Here is a 17,663-nt window from a genome sequence, read left to right on the forward strand (position 1 = left end):
CTGCAAATATTTCACAGAATGGAGTTAGAACATTCTTATTGATGAAATGTAAACTAAGCTGCACCACATGGGTGCAACTAATCCATTAGTGACAATGAAATAATGTGGGGGGGAGGGAGAGAGAAGAGAGGGAAGGTGGTCTGAAAAGCAGCTTTCCAGTGAGGATATAAGTTCTGATTAGAATTTAGTAACAGTAATTCATTGGGGGGGGGGGGAGAAATGCCACATCCCACAGTAATTCTCTAATATAAATGTATGTGTTTACATGCATTGAAATGGAATCAAGGCTAAAAAGGGTGAATCTGTAGTCTAAAAGGTTACCAAAAGATCTGCTGAGTATTCAGTTTCTCTGTTTTCCTCTTATTGCAAAAACATAGCATCATTAAGAAATTGGATTTTTAGGACTCACCAACAGAACTGTTAAGTAAGTTGCAGGGCTATCTATACAATTGGATCTCCATTTTGTTCAAATTCTGCCCTTTGTTTTATCTATGCAGCCAAAGTGAAGGCAATAGAGATGCACAAGTGTAACGAAGCACCATTTGGCATGTTGAGTACATCTGGTGGTGAAGTACTCACTAGAAACAAAATATCATCTTAGTTTTTGAAACTGATAGGTTTAAAACCCCCCTCAAACCTCAACTGTAATATCAGTACTTCTGATTTGGAAATTGACACAATACATGTGTAACCCCCTGTGATTCTGCTTTTACAAAGTCATTTGTCAAAATATCACCACACTTCACCTTACTTACAGGTGAGCCATATATGAACAAAAGCACAGGCCTTTGTTATGGAGAGAAGATTGCCATAATTCACATCCTCCAATAGGATTACTAAGAATGTGCACTCTTCTCTCCCCCTCCCCCATTTTGCCTAATAAGCTAGCTTTGTATTATTCATCCATAGTGTTTTTATGGATCATTGTACTGCTGACTTAAATTTCATATAAATGATATCCTTGCCAAGGCTTCAACCTTATCTGCTTATAAAAAAAATTAGTGGTAAGCCAACAGGTGATAATTATTATTAAAGATGTGTAATGGGTTTCTGAAACTTCTACCTTCATCATCCTGCTTTTTACAAAGTCACTTGTCAAAATATGACCATCCTGGGAAGAGGTGATGGGGTTCAATGAAGTTGTTCTAAAACCAACCCATTCTTAATACTCTAAAAAAGAAACTTACCCTAGGTAATGTCAGTTTTCCATCACCTCTGTGATCACAGTATCCACAGATTCTCCCCCTTACCTAGTAATCAATATCCTATATTCTGGTATTGGCTCTGACTTCTCAACACAATTTCTTCACACCTTTGTTCTAGTTGAAAATAAATACCCCAACTCCAGAAAAAGGGTGGGGGAAAATGATATTTTTGGGTCAGCAAGGAGCAAAAGCACTGAGTCACTCAATTACTCTATCCAGATGTGTGATATTATGTAGTGATGTTTGTTTTCCGATCACTTCCGTTTTATATTGTGTGGGATTTTGCCTTCTTTGTATGTTTGTAAAAAGAAGACTCTGCCTGTGTGTTTGTGCTGCTTAGACTAAGTTTTTGAAAGCTTAAAACTGTAGAAAACAAAAGGAGGAAAGGAGAAAAATGATCAGAATAACCCCCTGAGGGAGAGAAGGTTGTGAAATCTTCAAAATGTTAGCAGAAAAGTGAATGATAAATGGGGCAATAGCCGGGGGTCTTAGAGGGTATCAAGGGGTCGATTTTTGCCACCGTGGGATCTAATTTTTCAACGATGAAGCTGTAAGTAAGTTCTTTTTGCAAGGCTGGAGCAGAGGAGAAAGTTGGTGGCTGTGGCTGTGCTGTCCCAGGGTCCGGCTGGATCTGGAGTGCCTCTTTGCCTGCGGAGTGTCGCGTGGGTTTTTACAAGCCCGGAGGCTTCCTGTGCTACTTGCTGCTTTCTTAGCACAAGCAACAACGCAAAACCCAAGCGGGCTGCCTGCAAAGCCGGACCCAGCAAGGCGGCGAGCCGGCCTTTCGCTCGCAGCGCGGGGAGAGCCGCTCCCCAGGAGAGGACGAGGAGCGCTGACTGCCCCCGCGGCCACCTGCAGCCGGGGCTCTACCGCCCGGTCGCTGTGGGGTCAAGGAGCCCGCGCCCGGTGCGCAGCGGCTCTCGGAGGCCCGGGGGCGCCAGGCTGGCGGGATGACAGGGGCAGCTCCATTCCTGCCGGAGTCCGAGAGTGAGTTCCGCGCTGCTGCTGGGGCTGTAGCGGGGCCAGGCAGGCAGCAGCCGAGCCTGTGCGGTGCAAACGCCCCCCCACCTGCTGCCGCTCTCGTTGCACCGCGGGGCTGGGGGGGAGGAAGCAGGTTTCTCCCCCCGCCCCCCCCCCCGGGAGCCCGGGGCTATGGAGGGCACTTGCGGCTCTTCAGGCACCGCTTAGAGCCCGCGGGCCGGCCGGCAGGGAGTTGAGGGTAAGTACCTCCAGCAGCCTGGGCGCCCGGACCGCCGCACGCCGCCCTCTGCCTTCCCTCCCCCCACCCTGCCGCCGCCGCCGCCGCCGCTGGGAGCGCGCGGCCCCTTTAAGAGCCCAGCTTTGCCTCCCGGTAGCTGAAGGTCATTAAACACAAAAGCTCTCCAGCGCTGCGGTCCAATATAGCGCATGCGCCCTGCCCGAGGACTGGCAGGGAGACGGCAATATGGCGAGAATGCCTGGCAGCGGCGGCGACTGGAACACCGGCAGCGGCGGCGGCGGGGAGAACAATGGGGGGGACCGGCCGCCGGGCCGCGGCGGCACCCACCGCCCCCACCACTACTGCAGCGCGGGGGAGGACGAGGACGGGGAGGACGACGATGAGATCCAGGAGGTGCAGATAACGGGGGACGAGGAGGACGGCGCCGATGGGGGGCTCCTGCTGCTGGATGACGAGGAGGAGGAGGAGGAGGAGGAGATGGGGCTGGAGTGGGACGCCGAGGAGGAGCCGCTGGTGCCCGAGCCGGTCCATATGATCAGTATGGACCGGGGCAGCGTGGGGCTGGACGCCGCTCGCGGCGGTGGCGGCCGGGTTGGAGGCGGCTGCGGCGGCGGGGCAGCAGCAGCGGGGGGCGCCCCAGTGCCCGCTAGCGCCCGGGGCGCGGAGGACTCGGACCCGGAGAGCGAGCTGCTGCTGCAGCGCCCCGAGCGGGCCCGGCTGAGCGAGAACACCCGGCTGGCCACTCGCTACGCGGTGCGCATCTTCCGGGAGTACCTGAGCGAGAAGTCCCAGAGCCCGGACTTCGAGACCATGGACAAGGGGGCGCTGTGCCGGGTGCTGCGCTCCTTCTACGCCGAGGCCCGCTCCAAGAGCGGCCAGCTCTACTCCAAGTCCTCGCTCATCAGCATCCGCAGCTCCCTCAACCGCTACCTCAACGAGCCGCCCTACTGCCGCACCCTGGACCTGACCAAGGACCCGGAGCTGCGCGCTGCCAACCTGACGCTGGCGGCGGTGATCCGCAAGCTGGAGGAGCAGGGCGCGGGGCCAGTGGTGCAGAAGCAAGCCATCACGCGGGCCGACCTGCGCAAGCTGTACACCTGCAGCGTGTTCAGCACGCAGAGCCCCTTCGGGCTGCTCAACAAGGTCTGGTTCGAGACCTGCATGTACTTCTGCACGCGGGGCCGCGAGAACCAGCGCGAGCTGGAGGAGGACTCCTTCGGGCTGGCCATGGACGAGGACGGCCGCAAGTTCGTCTACTTCAAGTCCCTGGGGCCCTACCACAAGTCGCGCTCCTCCTCCTGGAGCAAGAAGCGGGCGGAGAGCAGCGACGAGGAGAACCTGCCCCGCATGTACGAGACCGGCACCGAGTTCTGCCCCTACTCCAGCTTCGTCAAGTACCTGGCCAAGCGCAACCCGCTCTGCAAGGCCTTCTTCCAGCGCCCGCGGGACCACTGCAGCGAGGGCGACGTCACGTGGTACGAGAACAAGGCCATCGGCAAGAACCTGCTGGGCACCCGCATGCAGATGCTCTCCAAGGCGGCCAAGCTCTCCAAGACCTACACCAACCACTGCATCGGCGCCGTGTCCATCGCCACCCTCAACAGCATCGCCGGCATCGGCACCAAGCTGGGCGGGCACCCCCCGCACCCGGCGGGGGCAGCCGGGGGCTGCTACACCGCCGCCCAGGCCATCCTCAACGGGGGGCACCGGCACCGGCCCCCGCCCGCCCCGGCCAACACCTACATCCTCCCCAAAGACAGCGACGGCCCCCAAGTGAAGGCAGAAGCGGCGGCTGTGACCCCGGCCAAGCGCTCCCTCTACGAGGCGGTGTACTCTGGGGCGGCCGCGGCCGGGGGGGAGGCCTGCGGCCCCTCCTCGTCCCCCAAAAGACTCTGCCTCCGCCCCGCCGAGCCTCTGGACGCTGCTGCTGCTGCCTCCGTGGTGGTGGTGTCAGTGAAACACGACCCCCTGCCTCTCCTCCTCCCCGAAGCCAATGGGCACAGAAGCACCAACTCACCCACAATAGTTTCACCTGCTATTGTTTCCCCCACACAGGTAACAAGAAAACCCGACCCATCTCTATACACAACCCCTCCTTCGCTTCCCAAACCCTCCCCCCGCCTGCTCCAGCCAACACCAGCCCCCTTTGCAAGGACCAAAGCACACTGCACACCCTGGGAGCAGCAGAGTTGCCACACTTCAGACAGGCAGGTGCTGCCTTTTTGGCCCTCTAGTGCCAGTCTCACTGTACAGGCATGAAATAATTCTGCTGCAAGTTACTAAACTTCTGTGCTCTCCTAGCTCTTTAACAAGTAATTGCGCTGATCCCTGATTTCTGGTGTTAGCTGCAAGTTTGGGCTCTCTGTGACTTAACAGCAAGCTTAGATTTAATCATCTTTCCTGGTGAGAGGAAGGAGGTATGAAATCCCAAACCACTACTAAGCAAAAAGCTTAGAGTTGTGTTCCCAGAACAATAGGATTACTAACTGGACTATCCAAGGGCCTGCTTTCTTTTTGCTGTAGCCTTGAGAGTTATGTGAATCAAGTGAAACTATTAGATAAGAATTTGGAAGATAAGTAACATTACCTAGTGTTCTCCATGTAATAAGCTGTTTAAATCTCATAAATGCAGGAAACAGCCAAGAAAATACTCAGTTACACCTTAGTAAGGAGGGTGTACTTTTAATCTGAGAGGGTTAGCAAGAGAGCTAATGTGACAATTGCCTTAATCTTGTGTTTGTTTATTACAATAGTGCTGTATCCTAGTTACCCTTATTTTTAAAAAAGTAAATTGGCTTTGGTTGCACAGTTGCATTAGTTACCATAGTGTCAACATAGACAATATCTCACAATGTCAAAATATATAATAATAGTATAATTCCTTGAGTTAGGCATAGTGTAACTGTGGAATGAGATCAGGTTGGGTAGGTATGTTTCATGTAAGCAAAGTAAGTAGTCTTGTCAAAACTACTGCATAGGTTTTGGTATATGCATCAATAGCCCTCCCACCTACACACATGCTTTCCCTCCTCCTAATCTTTATCTGTTGAGTTTAGGGTTTTTTGGGATGAGTTTAAACCCAAAGTTACTTAATTAAAAAAACATGAGGAAGAATATTTTTTTTGTTGAGTTGGAATTAGGTGTCCAGAATCAGTAAAACTTTCAGCAGTTATGTTGCATACCATAAAATACTGTGTTTCAGGCAATACTTCTAATGCTATCTGCAGTAGGTGATTACAGAAACCCTCTGACATTCTGGTGTCAAGCAATAACTTCAGACATAGTCCTGAAAGAGCACTGTTCAGTGAACACAGGTATATGACATGCCTGAGCAGTTTCCAAAGTGGAAATACCAGTTCTGGACAAACTGACCCTTTCAAACCGAGTTTGCCAGCTAATCAGCCAGCCCGAAGGCTAATTGAAAAAAGAATCTGAATGGCTATAGTATTTATGTTGTCAAAAATACATGTGACCTCTTACTGGTGGGAGATTTTGGTCATTTGAGTGGAGTATTGTGGTTTGATCTCCTGCTGTGTATATCTGGTGCTTAGAGGGTTGATTATGAACAGATAGTGTTTTTGTTCTATCTGCTTATTTCAGATACAAGCTAACTCCCTTCCCTGTATTTTTAACCCTAAACTTACCTGTTCATTGGCTTATGACTTGGAAAGAAATTTTAAAACTTTACAGGTATTCTAGTTTAGAAGAGTTGAGTGCACATGAGTAAGGAAGAGACAAAGGGAATAAGGCAACTGAGCGTGACAGACACGTGAACAAATAGACATGCTTTTATCAAGATAGGCCACTTTGTTCATCTTAGTTAATGTACCTTGAAATTTTCTACTGCTTATAGTAATTCTTACATAAAGCTGAACTAAGGAGAAGTGTAAGTGCTGTATGTACTGACAATTACAGACAAAAAGCCAAGCTATTAAGACATGTTAAGATACACAGGGTGTTTTCTTTCTTGTTTGTCAAGAAAGAAAATGAGCACTCAATGATAATGTTGCTGTCAATTTTGAAGTAATTATATGGGAACATCCAATTCAGCTTTGCTTAGTTCATCTAATGGTGAATAAACTAAACTCTCACTTCAGAAGAAGACTCATCTTGCTTTCTTTACTTAAGGATTTGCTTAGTTTAAATCCTCATCTTACTGATAGGTTTTTTTAGGGGGAGGGGAGGGAAGGGAGAGAAGAAGGTTTAACTGCTCATTCTAGCATCAGTAGTGTCTGCATTTTTTTCTAATAGAACATATCACAGAGTGAGAGTATCTTTGCTTTATAAATATGGGATAGTGGTTTTTTTATTATAAATTGAAAGTCAATGTTAAACTTTTCCTCCTTTTTATAATAGCTATAATGATGGAGGTCCAGGGCATTTCCTGGGGAAATTAATGACTGGATTGGATTAATGGCCTGAGGCATTGCCTTGAGCCATTATGTCTCCCAGCTGGTCATCAATTCCCAGGAAATGCCCTGGCTCTTCATCATTATTGCTTATATAAAAAGACTTTCTAGGCCTTATTAACTGCGTGGATCTCCTCAAGCAATGTGACACTGAAGTCCGTTGTTACCAAGAAGTCTGTTATATTTGTCAATTTGACAATTGCAGACTGTTTTTTATTGACCTTTATTATGAGTTTATTTGTAAAGGGACAGATTCTGCATCCTTAATGGCCTAAGGTATGATTCAGTGTGACTAAGTTGCAGAATCTGGTCCATCATGAAAACTGGCTTACACTGTGTGTTTACACTGTGAATACGTACGTTTTTCTTAGCTGTGACTTTAAGTGAGGTATAAAAAGAGTGAAACAAAAGTTCTAAGCTGGATTTATTTAACTTGCATAGGCTACTGCCTCTAAATGTGTTCAGGGATTGAGCAAGGGTATTAATTTTAAGATTATCATTGCTGCCTTGTCTTCTGAGATGTCTTTTAGCATTCTCTTTGCGGAACTGCTGTAGGAGCTTTCTTCTGAGCCAGGGAAAGATACATTAAGTGTTCATCTTGACACATTTTGATCCAGCTATTGCTTTAGGTTGCAGTCCTGAGAGACATTATACAGTGTATTTTAAACATACAGTACTGTACCGTCGTGCCGCCACCTTCACTTCAATCCTTATTTGCTCTGAAGTGTAGCAATTTTCCTGCCACTGACAACAGTACTTCAGCTGAAGTTGATGACAGAGGGATGTAATTTAGCTGTTGTTCATCTCTAGTATTATTGAAGGATGAATAATAAGTGAAGTTTAAGCTTTTAAAGTCACAATGTGGTAGCTGTTGAGATTTATAGACTTGATACATACTGAACATTGCGTGGTTATAATAGCCAAAAGAAAACAGATTGGCTTCTGCCTAAGGGGAAAAAAATCCATAGTTTCAGAAAAAGCTTCTGCTACAGTTGTGTACTAGATAACTTCTGAATAATTCTATAAGTATGTTTGGTACGTTTTATATTTTAATATAGTAGTTAAAGCATGAGCAGTGTTTTTATTTAAAAATAACGAGGAGTCCTGTGGTATCTTATAGACTAACAAATTTATTAGGCCATGAGCTTTCATGGATAAAACCTACTTCATCTGATGAGTTAGAGAGGAAATTGCAGAATTGTAAAAGAAGCTGCCTGTCAGTTGTAGGACCAGTATTAATGAAGCTAATTAAGTTAGGTTAGATGTGTCTCATTCATAGCATGTTACGTGGAAATGCAAATATCAAATGGCCTTTATCATGACTTAACCAGTTAAGACATTTATTCAAGCCTAAGTTGATAGTGTTGAGCTTGTAAATGAACTCAAGTTCAGATGTCTCTTTCTGTAATGGGGTGATCAATTTCTTTTGTAGAAGAATGGCTGCTTTTAAATCTAATATTGACTACCCAGGGAGGTTAAAATGTTCCCCTACAGATTTATGTGTTACCAGTCCTGATGTGTGGTTTGTCCATTTATCCGTTGGCGCAGAGACTGTCCAGTTTGGCCAATATACATGGCAGAAGGCCATTGCTGGCACTTGATGGCATACATCACATTAGTGTTTTTATTTGTCATCACTCGGTTGCAAGTATTCATCAGCTTTTCAAACTTGAAACTCAGGTCAACTTTTTGTTATGGAACACTGAGTTGTCATTGCTTTAAATGCTTCAAGTAAAAGCCATATCTTGACAGAATTTGCTGGTTCTGATTTCAAGTTTTGTAAGGGGCGGGGGAAACATGATCTCGTTCAGAATGCAGAATACTAGGGATGTTAACTTTTGATTAACCAGCTAATTGAGTAGTCGATGGAAGTTCCATCGACTGCTCGATTAGTCGATAAGGGGAAGGTGGGGCACTCACTATCCCAGCTGCGCCTCTGCTTTTGAAATATAGCAAGAGCCCCATGGGGTTCTTACTACATTTCAGAGGCAGAGGTGCAGTGGGAACTGGGGCGAGAGGGGACTGCTTGAGTTCCCGCTTGAGCTGTTCCCTGCAGCGCCTCTGCCTCCACCTCCTTTTAAGCTGCCTCTCCCCAGCAGCGGATCCTGCTTCCCCCCACCCCTTGCTTCTGATACAGGCAAGGCAATCAACTAGTTGAATAGTGACTCGACTGCCTGATAAGCCTCAAGGGTACTCGATAATAGTCTGGGAGGTACGTCAACACAACTGAAATTTGGAGAACTGAATTTTTGTTTTAAGTTTTACAGTGCTGCTTTATTTTTGTACTTTTTACGCCCAAAAATGTAATTGCCCACCCAGCTACAATTAAGTTGTTTAAACAAATGTGTTGCAATGGTGGAAAAAAAATTCTCTGAAAACTGTAGGTACTGGGAGTACTTATATATTTTTTAAAGGGGTACTTTATTAAAAAAAAGAAACACTGGACTAGTCAACTGGTCGATTACATCTCTACAGCAGACACTGCTGACAGGTCTGTGTGTGTGTTGAGGGAGGGGGAGATAGGTTCTTACTAAAAAATGAATCATTCTATTTGGTTTAATTCTTCACACTAGAAATATAACATTGTATAAAATAAAGAATTCTGTTCTATTTAAAATTTGTGTTTGTACATGGTAATACCAAAGCCTCATTGTGCTGTGTGCTAGTAGAAGCATATAAAATGATAACATTACTTAGTTTGTAGGCTCTTCAGAGCAGGGCCCTTGCTTTTGTATGTGTTTGTATTGTGCGTAGCACACTGAGACTAGGAATCAAGGCGTTGCTTTATACAAAAAGAGACAAGATTCATGCCTCAAAGAGAGGAACACAAAAACAGGGCAAAGGGTGACAAGCATGTTGGTATGTAGGTGTGTCTCAGTGTTAGAACTGGATCTGCTTTAACCTAATTGGCATCACCCTCTTGGTTGAACAGATGATCACTGCTTAGAACTAAATCCCGTATTTGTTTGGTTTGAAATCTTGGAAATTTTAGAACATGATGCTAAAAGTAGTGTTAGATACTATACTTATCTCTGAGTTGCCTTTTTAAACTAGGTTTTCCTATCTCCTGTTAGGTGGAAAGGCCCACACAAATAGGAGAGAGTGCTTAATGTTAATGGGAGTGTCACAAATAATCAAAATAAAGAAGAGGGTAAACATTAGAGGTGAAGAAAAAGTGGTTGGAATCCTGACCTCACTACAGTAAGTGACAAAATTCCTGTTGACTGCATTTGGGTTAGGGTTTCAACCTATATATTGCTGACTTCAGTTTCAGTAATTAAAGTGTTGTCTGAAACAACAGTACGTAAAAAAACAGATTATGCTCTTTTTCTACATTGTTCGCATGTCACTTTTAAAATTCTGGATTATGTTCCTTATAAGCAGGAGAGAGTTGGACATGAATGTGATTGTTTCTTAAAACAAATATTGTGTTCTAGTGCCTGGGTGGCAGAAGAGAGATTAGGTTAGTGTGTGTGGGTTTTTTTTTTAAAGGCAATAGTTATTCTGTTCGCGTTTGACAAATCTGTCAGTTTATTCAACAGTCCATTTGTGTTTTTCCTTTTCCCAAATCCTTTTGGCTTAAATATCTTGTGTATTTGTTTTCTTTCAACTTTTTAAAACATTAGTCAGAAATGTATCCTTGAAAAAATTGGCCATGAATGTGATTTTTATTTGTGTATTTAGTTGTAGATTTTTTTTTTGTCCTTTCAAGTTATTTTACCCCACAGTATTTGTGTAGATAATCTTATTTATATGGGTATTATTGGATTTGGGTGGAACAAACTAGCTAATTCTCTGGTTCATTTTGTGTATTTTCCTCCTAGAACTTCTGTTTTTATTAAAAATATGAGTTACTGATGAGGAGTAGACCAGAGTTTTCTGCTAATTGCATCATGCCACTTGGTCAAAATGAACTATTGTAGACTTTCACGGGGCAAGCCTTCAAAAAGCTTTGATAGGAAGCAACAAGAAATCAATTTTGTATATATCAGAGATGACCTTTTTGATGCAATCAAGGAAAGAAAAGAGCATCACGACTGGAGTGTTGCATCGACAAAGCTTTTTTTAGTATTCTACAAAATCTGAAATGATTAAGTCAGTACTCTTGTTCTATGAACATCAAAGCTGAAATGCACAAACTTTTAATGTTACAGGAAGCTGAAAGCTTTTTAAAAAGCTTGTGGGATTGTGCTGTAAAAGGCTTCTCCTTGCACACTGTTCTCCTTCCAGAGAGCAAGAGATCACAAACTGTTCAGTCTAATTGGTGAGTCTGTATGACAGTGAGCTGCCTTATTTCATGTTGGTCCAGAAATAAATGAGTGCTTAAACCCTTTGAAACACACCACTATTGCAAAAGCCATGGGCTCTAATTAAATTGAATGTGGGGTTGTATTGTCTGGTGCCCTTGGCTATATATGTGATAACAGACCATGGTACGCCCACTATTGTGTTAGAAGCTGGAACCTAATTAGCTATGTTGTAGATTTTCAGTCACTTTAGAAGATCTTTTGTTCATCATCTCTCTTCCAGGTGTCCTTTTTTGCCTTTCTTTTGTTTCAGAAGCACACATGCCTTCCTCCTTTTCCTCCATATCATTAAGGATATGGCAACAAATATCTTTGTGCCAGTTAATTTGTTTATGTACCTCATGTTTTGGATTCAATGAAAAAGTCAGTGACAATTGTCTGATATAAAATAGATTTTAGTTATCGCAAACATATATAATTCTGAGAATGAGGGCACTCTTTTCCTGAGGATTTTTTTTTATGATGATGCTATCTAAATGTAACTTTGGGGTAATAATGGGCAGACATGAAATACAATCCCATTTGGTTGTTTTTCAGTCATCCATATGGAAAAACAGCCCTTTCACGTTTTTACAACCTTGTATGTGTCTTTGCACTCTGCCAACTCAAATTAATCTGAAAATTTCAGATGTTCCAAGCACTTAATTGTTAATGAATGCAAGTATCTTTAATATGTTTTAATGCCATTTTTAGAATTAGAAATAACTGAACTTCTTTTCTATATATGAGAAACATAACTTTCCACTAAACTTTGAGTCCCATGATATAGTGCTTGTTGTATGCACTGGCACATGCATGCAAAGAAATATGCATACCAATTTGCAGCTGTGCATTTTTATAATCAAGACGGGTGCATTTTAATAGAAATTCTGTGTTTATGAATCGTGTTAACTGTTTTCATATGTTTATGAAGTAAAGTCTCACATTGCATATTTATTTCAATTGCAGATCCTCTTTCTAAAAAATAAATACAAACTACGTGCATTTATCTTTTAGGTTTAAATTACTAATTAGACACACTTTATTTCCTCTCAGTAAGAAGAGCTGTCATATTCTATATAATATTTTATTTATTAAAAGAAAATACTGTGGCACGTAGCTTTGGAGGAAGGGAACTTGCTTCCCTGCTGATACTAGATCTGACTCTGTGAAATTGATGATATTTCTGTGTTTTCTGGCTGCTTCTGCTGGAGAACTCTTGAGTATAGAAAAATAAAACTCTGTGATTGGTGGGGAGGTTTGAACCCCAAAATCCTCAAGTGATACAGGAGTGAAACAATTATCTTCTTTCCAGTCTCCTCTCAGGATGGCTTGAAGGCTAGGGAAGAAGATTTGAGTGTAGTTTTTCAACAACGAGCAGCAACACTGGTCAGGGATAAGTGGTATCTTCTCCTACTGATCCTACAAAGTGGAGGTGGGTTCCAAAGTTAGGAGTGATTTGTTTGGAGAAGCACTGACCTCAGACAGGCACTCCAGATGGTGGACAAAATGCGAAGGTTCATATGGAAGGCAATTTATGGTTTTTTACCTTTCCCTAGTAAGATATGTCATCTACTCCCTTCTCCTCCTGCTAGTACTCATGCTACTACTTATGCATGTGGAGACTAAACTACAGTTTCTGTGAGAATCCATGTAATTTGTTCTTCTGCTTCTAATATCTCAACATGTTGTAAGATGTTGATGTTTAATCTGTGCATGCTCATTCTTGTGCATTCAGAATCCCTAAGAGTTTGTGGAGAAATTCCAAGGAGGATTTCTCTAACTTTCAGTGCCTTTGAATCAGTATGTTTGTACAGGTTGAACCTCTCTGGTCAGGCATTTTTCTGATCCAAAAACATCTGTAGTCTGGCATGATTTTAATTAGCCAGATGTGCACTTATCATGGATGTGGCCGAGTTTCCCATGGTCCCATAAAGTTTGTTTAGTCACCAGTCCTGGTTCCGTGTTCTATGCTGTCTAAGAGCTCAGTAAGCAATGGAAATATTGGTAATGCTGTTAGATGATAATGACCTCTCGTTGTTCGGCTCTGGTTAGGTTCCGAGGGTGCTAGACTAGTGAGGTTCAACCTATCCTGTCTTTGCGTGTGTTTACTTTGTGTAATATATGCTCTTACCTTGTGGCTTAAAATGCAACAAAGCACAGTGGGCCTCACTGAAGAACAGGTTGTCGTATTTTTGTTGTTCAGTCATGAGAGGTAGGCTAAAGAATATTAGAATCTTGAATGGCTAGCATTCTATGTTGTCTAGCTGTGGTTTGAGTTATTGATTGGGGGCATCTAATTCCATTAGCATGCTGTATATGCATATGAGTATCTGTTGTGGTAGTTAAGGGTTATCAAAAACATCTTCTACACCTGGGAATGTCTCTATTAGTGATACCCCTTGCATCAGTGAATACATTACTAGGTGTTAGGTTAGGGTTATAGAGAGAGAGAGAATCTGAGAGAGACGTTGAAAGCTCTGAGCTTCCTGTCCTAGGTTTTGTTTTGTTGGATGTGGATTGTAATGTGATTAGCCTTTCTGACTGTTTCCAGACCTGTGCCTAAGCACAGTACTTCACTTTTCATTGTTGACAAGAACTTTATGGTTGAGATAATTTGCTTGGGAGATTGGTTTGGGTTATTTTTTACATCTAATTTTCCTTTCCCTCAGCCTTAGTTGTATTTCAAATACAAGATAAGTAATTTTGTTTCTTCCTTTGCCACCTTAATAAGGGACAAATAGCTACTTTTCTAATGAGCAATGTGTAATTATCACATACAGTCTTGATGCATAATTAGAAGGAAACCTGCTTTGGGGAGGTGGCATCTAGTATTGGTATTTCTGTAGATGAGATGAAAACTGCAGATGGAAGCTTAGCTATTATAATAGGCAAACCCACAGGTCATAAAATCAAAGGCATTGAATGACACATACATGCAAAATATGTGCAAATTAGTTACCTGTTTAAGGATTCTCCTCTGTCTCTAATTCAGCTCTTGAACTTTATGAATATTTACTATGTTATGGAAAATTAAGGGTTTTTCTCTGTGCCTATCACTGATGAACGTGCCAGTCATTGCACATCATTTGCTTAGAAATGCTACTAGAAGCAGGAAGCCTGCTAAAGAACCTGTGGGTCCCCTAGATGATCGAGATATAAAAGGAATAATCAAGAATGATAAAGCCATTGCAGATAAACTAAATGATTTCTTTGCTTCAGTCTTCACGGTTGAGGACGTTAGGGAGATTCCCAAATCTGCACCGTCCTCTGTGGGTGATGAATCTGAGGAACTGTCCCGGATTGAAGTGTCATTAGAGGAGGTTTTGGAACAAATAGAAAAATTTAATGTTAACAAATCTCTGGGACCAGAAGGCATTCATCCAAGGGTTCTAAAAGAACTCAAATTGGAAATTGCTGAACTATTATCTGCGGTTTGTAACCTATCCTTTAAATCGGTTTCCGTACCTAATGTGACACCAATATTTAAAAAGGGCTCTAGAGGTGATCCTGGCAATTACAGACCGGTAAGTCTAACTTCAGTACCGGGCAAATTAGTCGAAACAATAGTAAAGAATAAAATTGTGAAGCATGTAGAAGAACATAATTTGTTGGACAAAAGTCAACATGGCTTCTGTAAAGGGAAATCCTGTTTTACTAATCTATTAGAGTTCTTTGAAGGGGTTAACGAACATGCAGACAAGGGAGATCCAGTAGATACAGTATACTTAGATTTTCAGAGAGCCTTTAACAAGGTCCCTCACCAAAGGCTCTTGTGTAAATTACATTGCCATGGGATAAGAAGGAAGGTCCTTTCTTGGATTGAGAACTGGTTAAAAGACAGAAAACAAAGGATAAGAATAAATGGTAAATTTTCAGAGTGGAGAGGGGTAACTAGTGGTGTCCCCCAAGGGTCAGTCCTGGGACCAATCCTCTTCAACTTATTCATAAATGATCTGGAGAAAGGGGTAAGCAGTGAGGTAGTAAAGTTTGCAGATGATACCAAACTGTTTAGGATAGTCAAGACAGAAGCAGACTGTGAGGAACTCCAAGAAGATCTCACCAAACTGAGTGATTGGGCAACAAAATGGCAAATGAAATTTAATGTGGATAAGTGTAAAGTAATGCACACCGGGAAAAATAACCCCAACTATACGTACAGTATGATGGGGACTAACATGGCTATGACAAATCAGGAAAGAGATCTTGGATTTATCGTGGACAGTTCTCTGAAAACTTCCACACAGTGTGCAGCGGTGATCAAAAAGGCGAATAGGATGCTAGGAATTATTAAGAAAGGGATAGACAATAAGACCCAGAATATCTTACTGTTCCTGAAAAAAATTATGGTACTCCCACATCTTGAATACTGTGTACAGATGTGGTCTCCTCACCTCAAAAAAGATATTTTGGCCTTGGAAAGGGTTCAGAAAAGGACAACTAAAATGATTAGGGGTTTGGAACGAGTCCCATGTGAGGAGAGGTTAAAACGACTGGGACTTTTCAGTTTAGAAAAGGAGACTGAGGGGAGATATGATAGAGGTCTATAAAATCATGAGTGGTGTGGTGAGGGCGGATAAAGAAAAGTTAATTATTAGTTCCCATAATAGAAGAACTAGAGGACACCAAATGAAATTAATGGGTAGCAGATTTAAAACTAATAAAAGAAAGTTCTTCTTCACACAGTGCGTAGTCAACCTGTGGAACTCCTTGCCAGAGGAGGCTGTGAAGGCTAGGACTATAACAGAGTTTAAAGAGAAGTTAGACAATTTCCTGGAGGTTAGGTCCGTAAAAGGCTATTAGCCAGGGGATAGAATTGGTGTCCCTGGCCTCTGTTTGTCAGAGGCTGGAGAGGGATGGCAGGAGACAAATTGCTTGATCATTGTCTTCGGTGCACCCTCTCTTGGGCATCTGGTGCTGGCCACTGTCGGCAGACAGGATACTGGGCTAGATGGACCTTTGGTCTGACCCAGTATGGATGTTCTTATGTTCTTACTGTAAAAGTTTTTAATAGATGTAAGACCTCTTCTTTCAAAGATTTTTATTAGCTTATAGTTGATTTGGTAAACTGTGATTGTGATCTTGGTATAAGAATTTTATTATAGTGTATCTTCTGTCTTGCTTAAAATGTGTTTCTGGGTGTGCGATCTAGAACATATAGCAGGCTTATAACCAGTCCTTTTATAAAGAATTTGAAGAAAAAAGATGATTTGCAGAGATTGTTTTGGAGTGTGAAAACTAAAATGACTTGAATGTGATGTGCTAAATTACCAAGGAAATGGGAGCATTACGTTGACGTATCTTGCATTTTTATTTTTGTTGTCTTTTAGTTAGTGTTACTACTGCATGTGTTTTGCTGGTGATGTCCTACCCTAAAAGGACACCTCACTGAAGCAGGCCCATAATTATTTTCTGTATATTATTTCACAGGCTTCCTAAGTTGCAAACCCTAAAATATTAACCCTTCCTTCATTATTGTTTACGAGAACATGTTTAGTTTACAATGAGATTCTATATTGAGTATTATGTTACTAATGGAACACATGTTCCGAGGTTTCAACAAATAGTAGCCACCAAAAATGGGGCAGCAAGATGATGATGAAAAAGTCATCTTTTTAACTTAAAGTGGTGGTGTCCAACACACTAGCCGCTGGCTGAATGTTCCTAGTTGGCTGGATGAGTGTGAGTAGTTCCCTATAGCAGTAACCACCTATAGTGGCTACTGCTTCACAACTGGTTGCACACCAAGGACTTAAAGGGATCTTATAAAGCTAAATTGTCCTTAAAGCAATGTAAAACCTAAGCTTTTGTCATACTGCGGGTGAGTGTTTCCATGAGCTTATTTTTTTAATAATTCCAATGGAAACCTTTCCAATGAACATTTTCCATTAGTGGTTGCAACCCAAGCATTGTAACATGGTCCCCAAGTACCAGAGCTTTCAAGTACATTCCATATATTAATTTTAAACAAAAATGAAACTGACTATTCTGTTCTCAATACCTTTTTTATGTCACTGCCTTTAGCAGTAGGAAATCTGGTTTGATCTGGTTTGATAACACAAGTTTGATTTTTAATGATCAGTAATCCAAAGTGGTATTTGTGGTATAGCCAAGGACTTTTTTGTAAATAGACAACTTCTAAACTGACTCTTCATATACATATAATGAAAGCATGGGTGCCTGGTATACTATGTGGCGGAAGGCACTGCCTTCCCAAACTGCCAGCCTAGCCCCCCTCCTCACTCTGCCCCCAGCATGCCTATTATAGCCGTTGTGGGGGCAGAGTGGTGCTGCCCCCAGCATCCTCCCTCCCTGTACTCCTCGCTAGGGAGGCTGGAGCCACACGCCACCAACCCTCCCCGTATTCCAAGCTGGGCAGGCTGGCCACACATGTGCGTACCTGCCCTCCTCCCCAGTCTGTGGTGGTGGGGATGTGGAATTTCAGCAAAGGGGTGGGGTTAGGGGTTTGCCTCCCCTAGCCCTACCTTCACTGATTGCCCATGGCTGAAAGCTACCTTCCCTTGGTCCTAGGTTGTTGGTTGTG

The 17,663-nt window shown here is 43.2% G+C and overlaps 1 protein-coding gene across 7 annotated transcripts in view; it reads left to right on the top strand.

Moving 5' to 3' along the window:
• Positions 1-17,663, top strand: part of KCTD1 (potassium channel tetramerization domain containing 1) — a 136,201-nt gene that overhangs the window by 39,933 nt on the left and 78,605 nt on the right. Inside the window, exon 1 of one of the 7 annotated variants that reach the window (XM_006127189.5) lies at positions 1,386-2,192. The exons of 2 other annotated variants lie outside the window; for them this stretch is intronic. Coding sequence is in view for 2 of the 5 variants with exons in the window: in XM_075920807.2 (XP_075776922.2) it covers positions 2,650-4,479 (1,830 nt within the window). In the remaining 3 variants the exon portion in view is untranslated. 4 more of the 7 variants (XM_075920811.2, XM_075920807.2, XM_075920806.2 and 1 more) reach the window with 4 other exon arrangements.

The sequence above is a fragment of the Pelodiscus sinensis genome, chromosome 2, assembly GCF_052426305.1.
Source record: "Pelodiscus sinensis isolate ZL-2025 chromosome 2, ASM5242630v1, whole genome shotgun sequence".
NCBI classification, from domain to species: Eukaryota; Metazoa; Chordata; order Testudines; family Trionychidae; genus Pelodiscus; species Pelodiscus sinensis.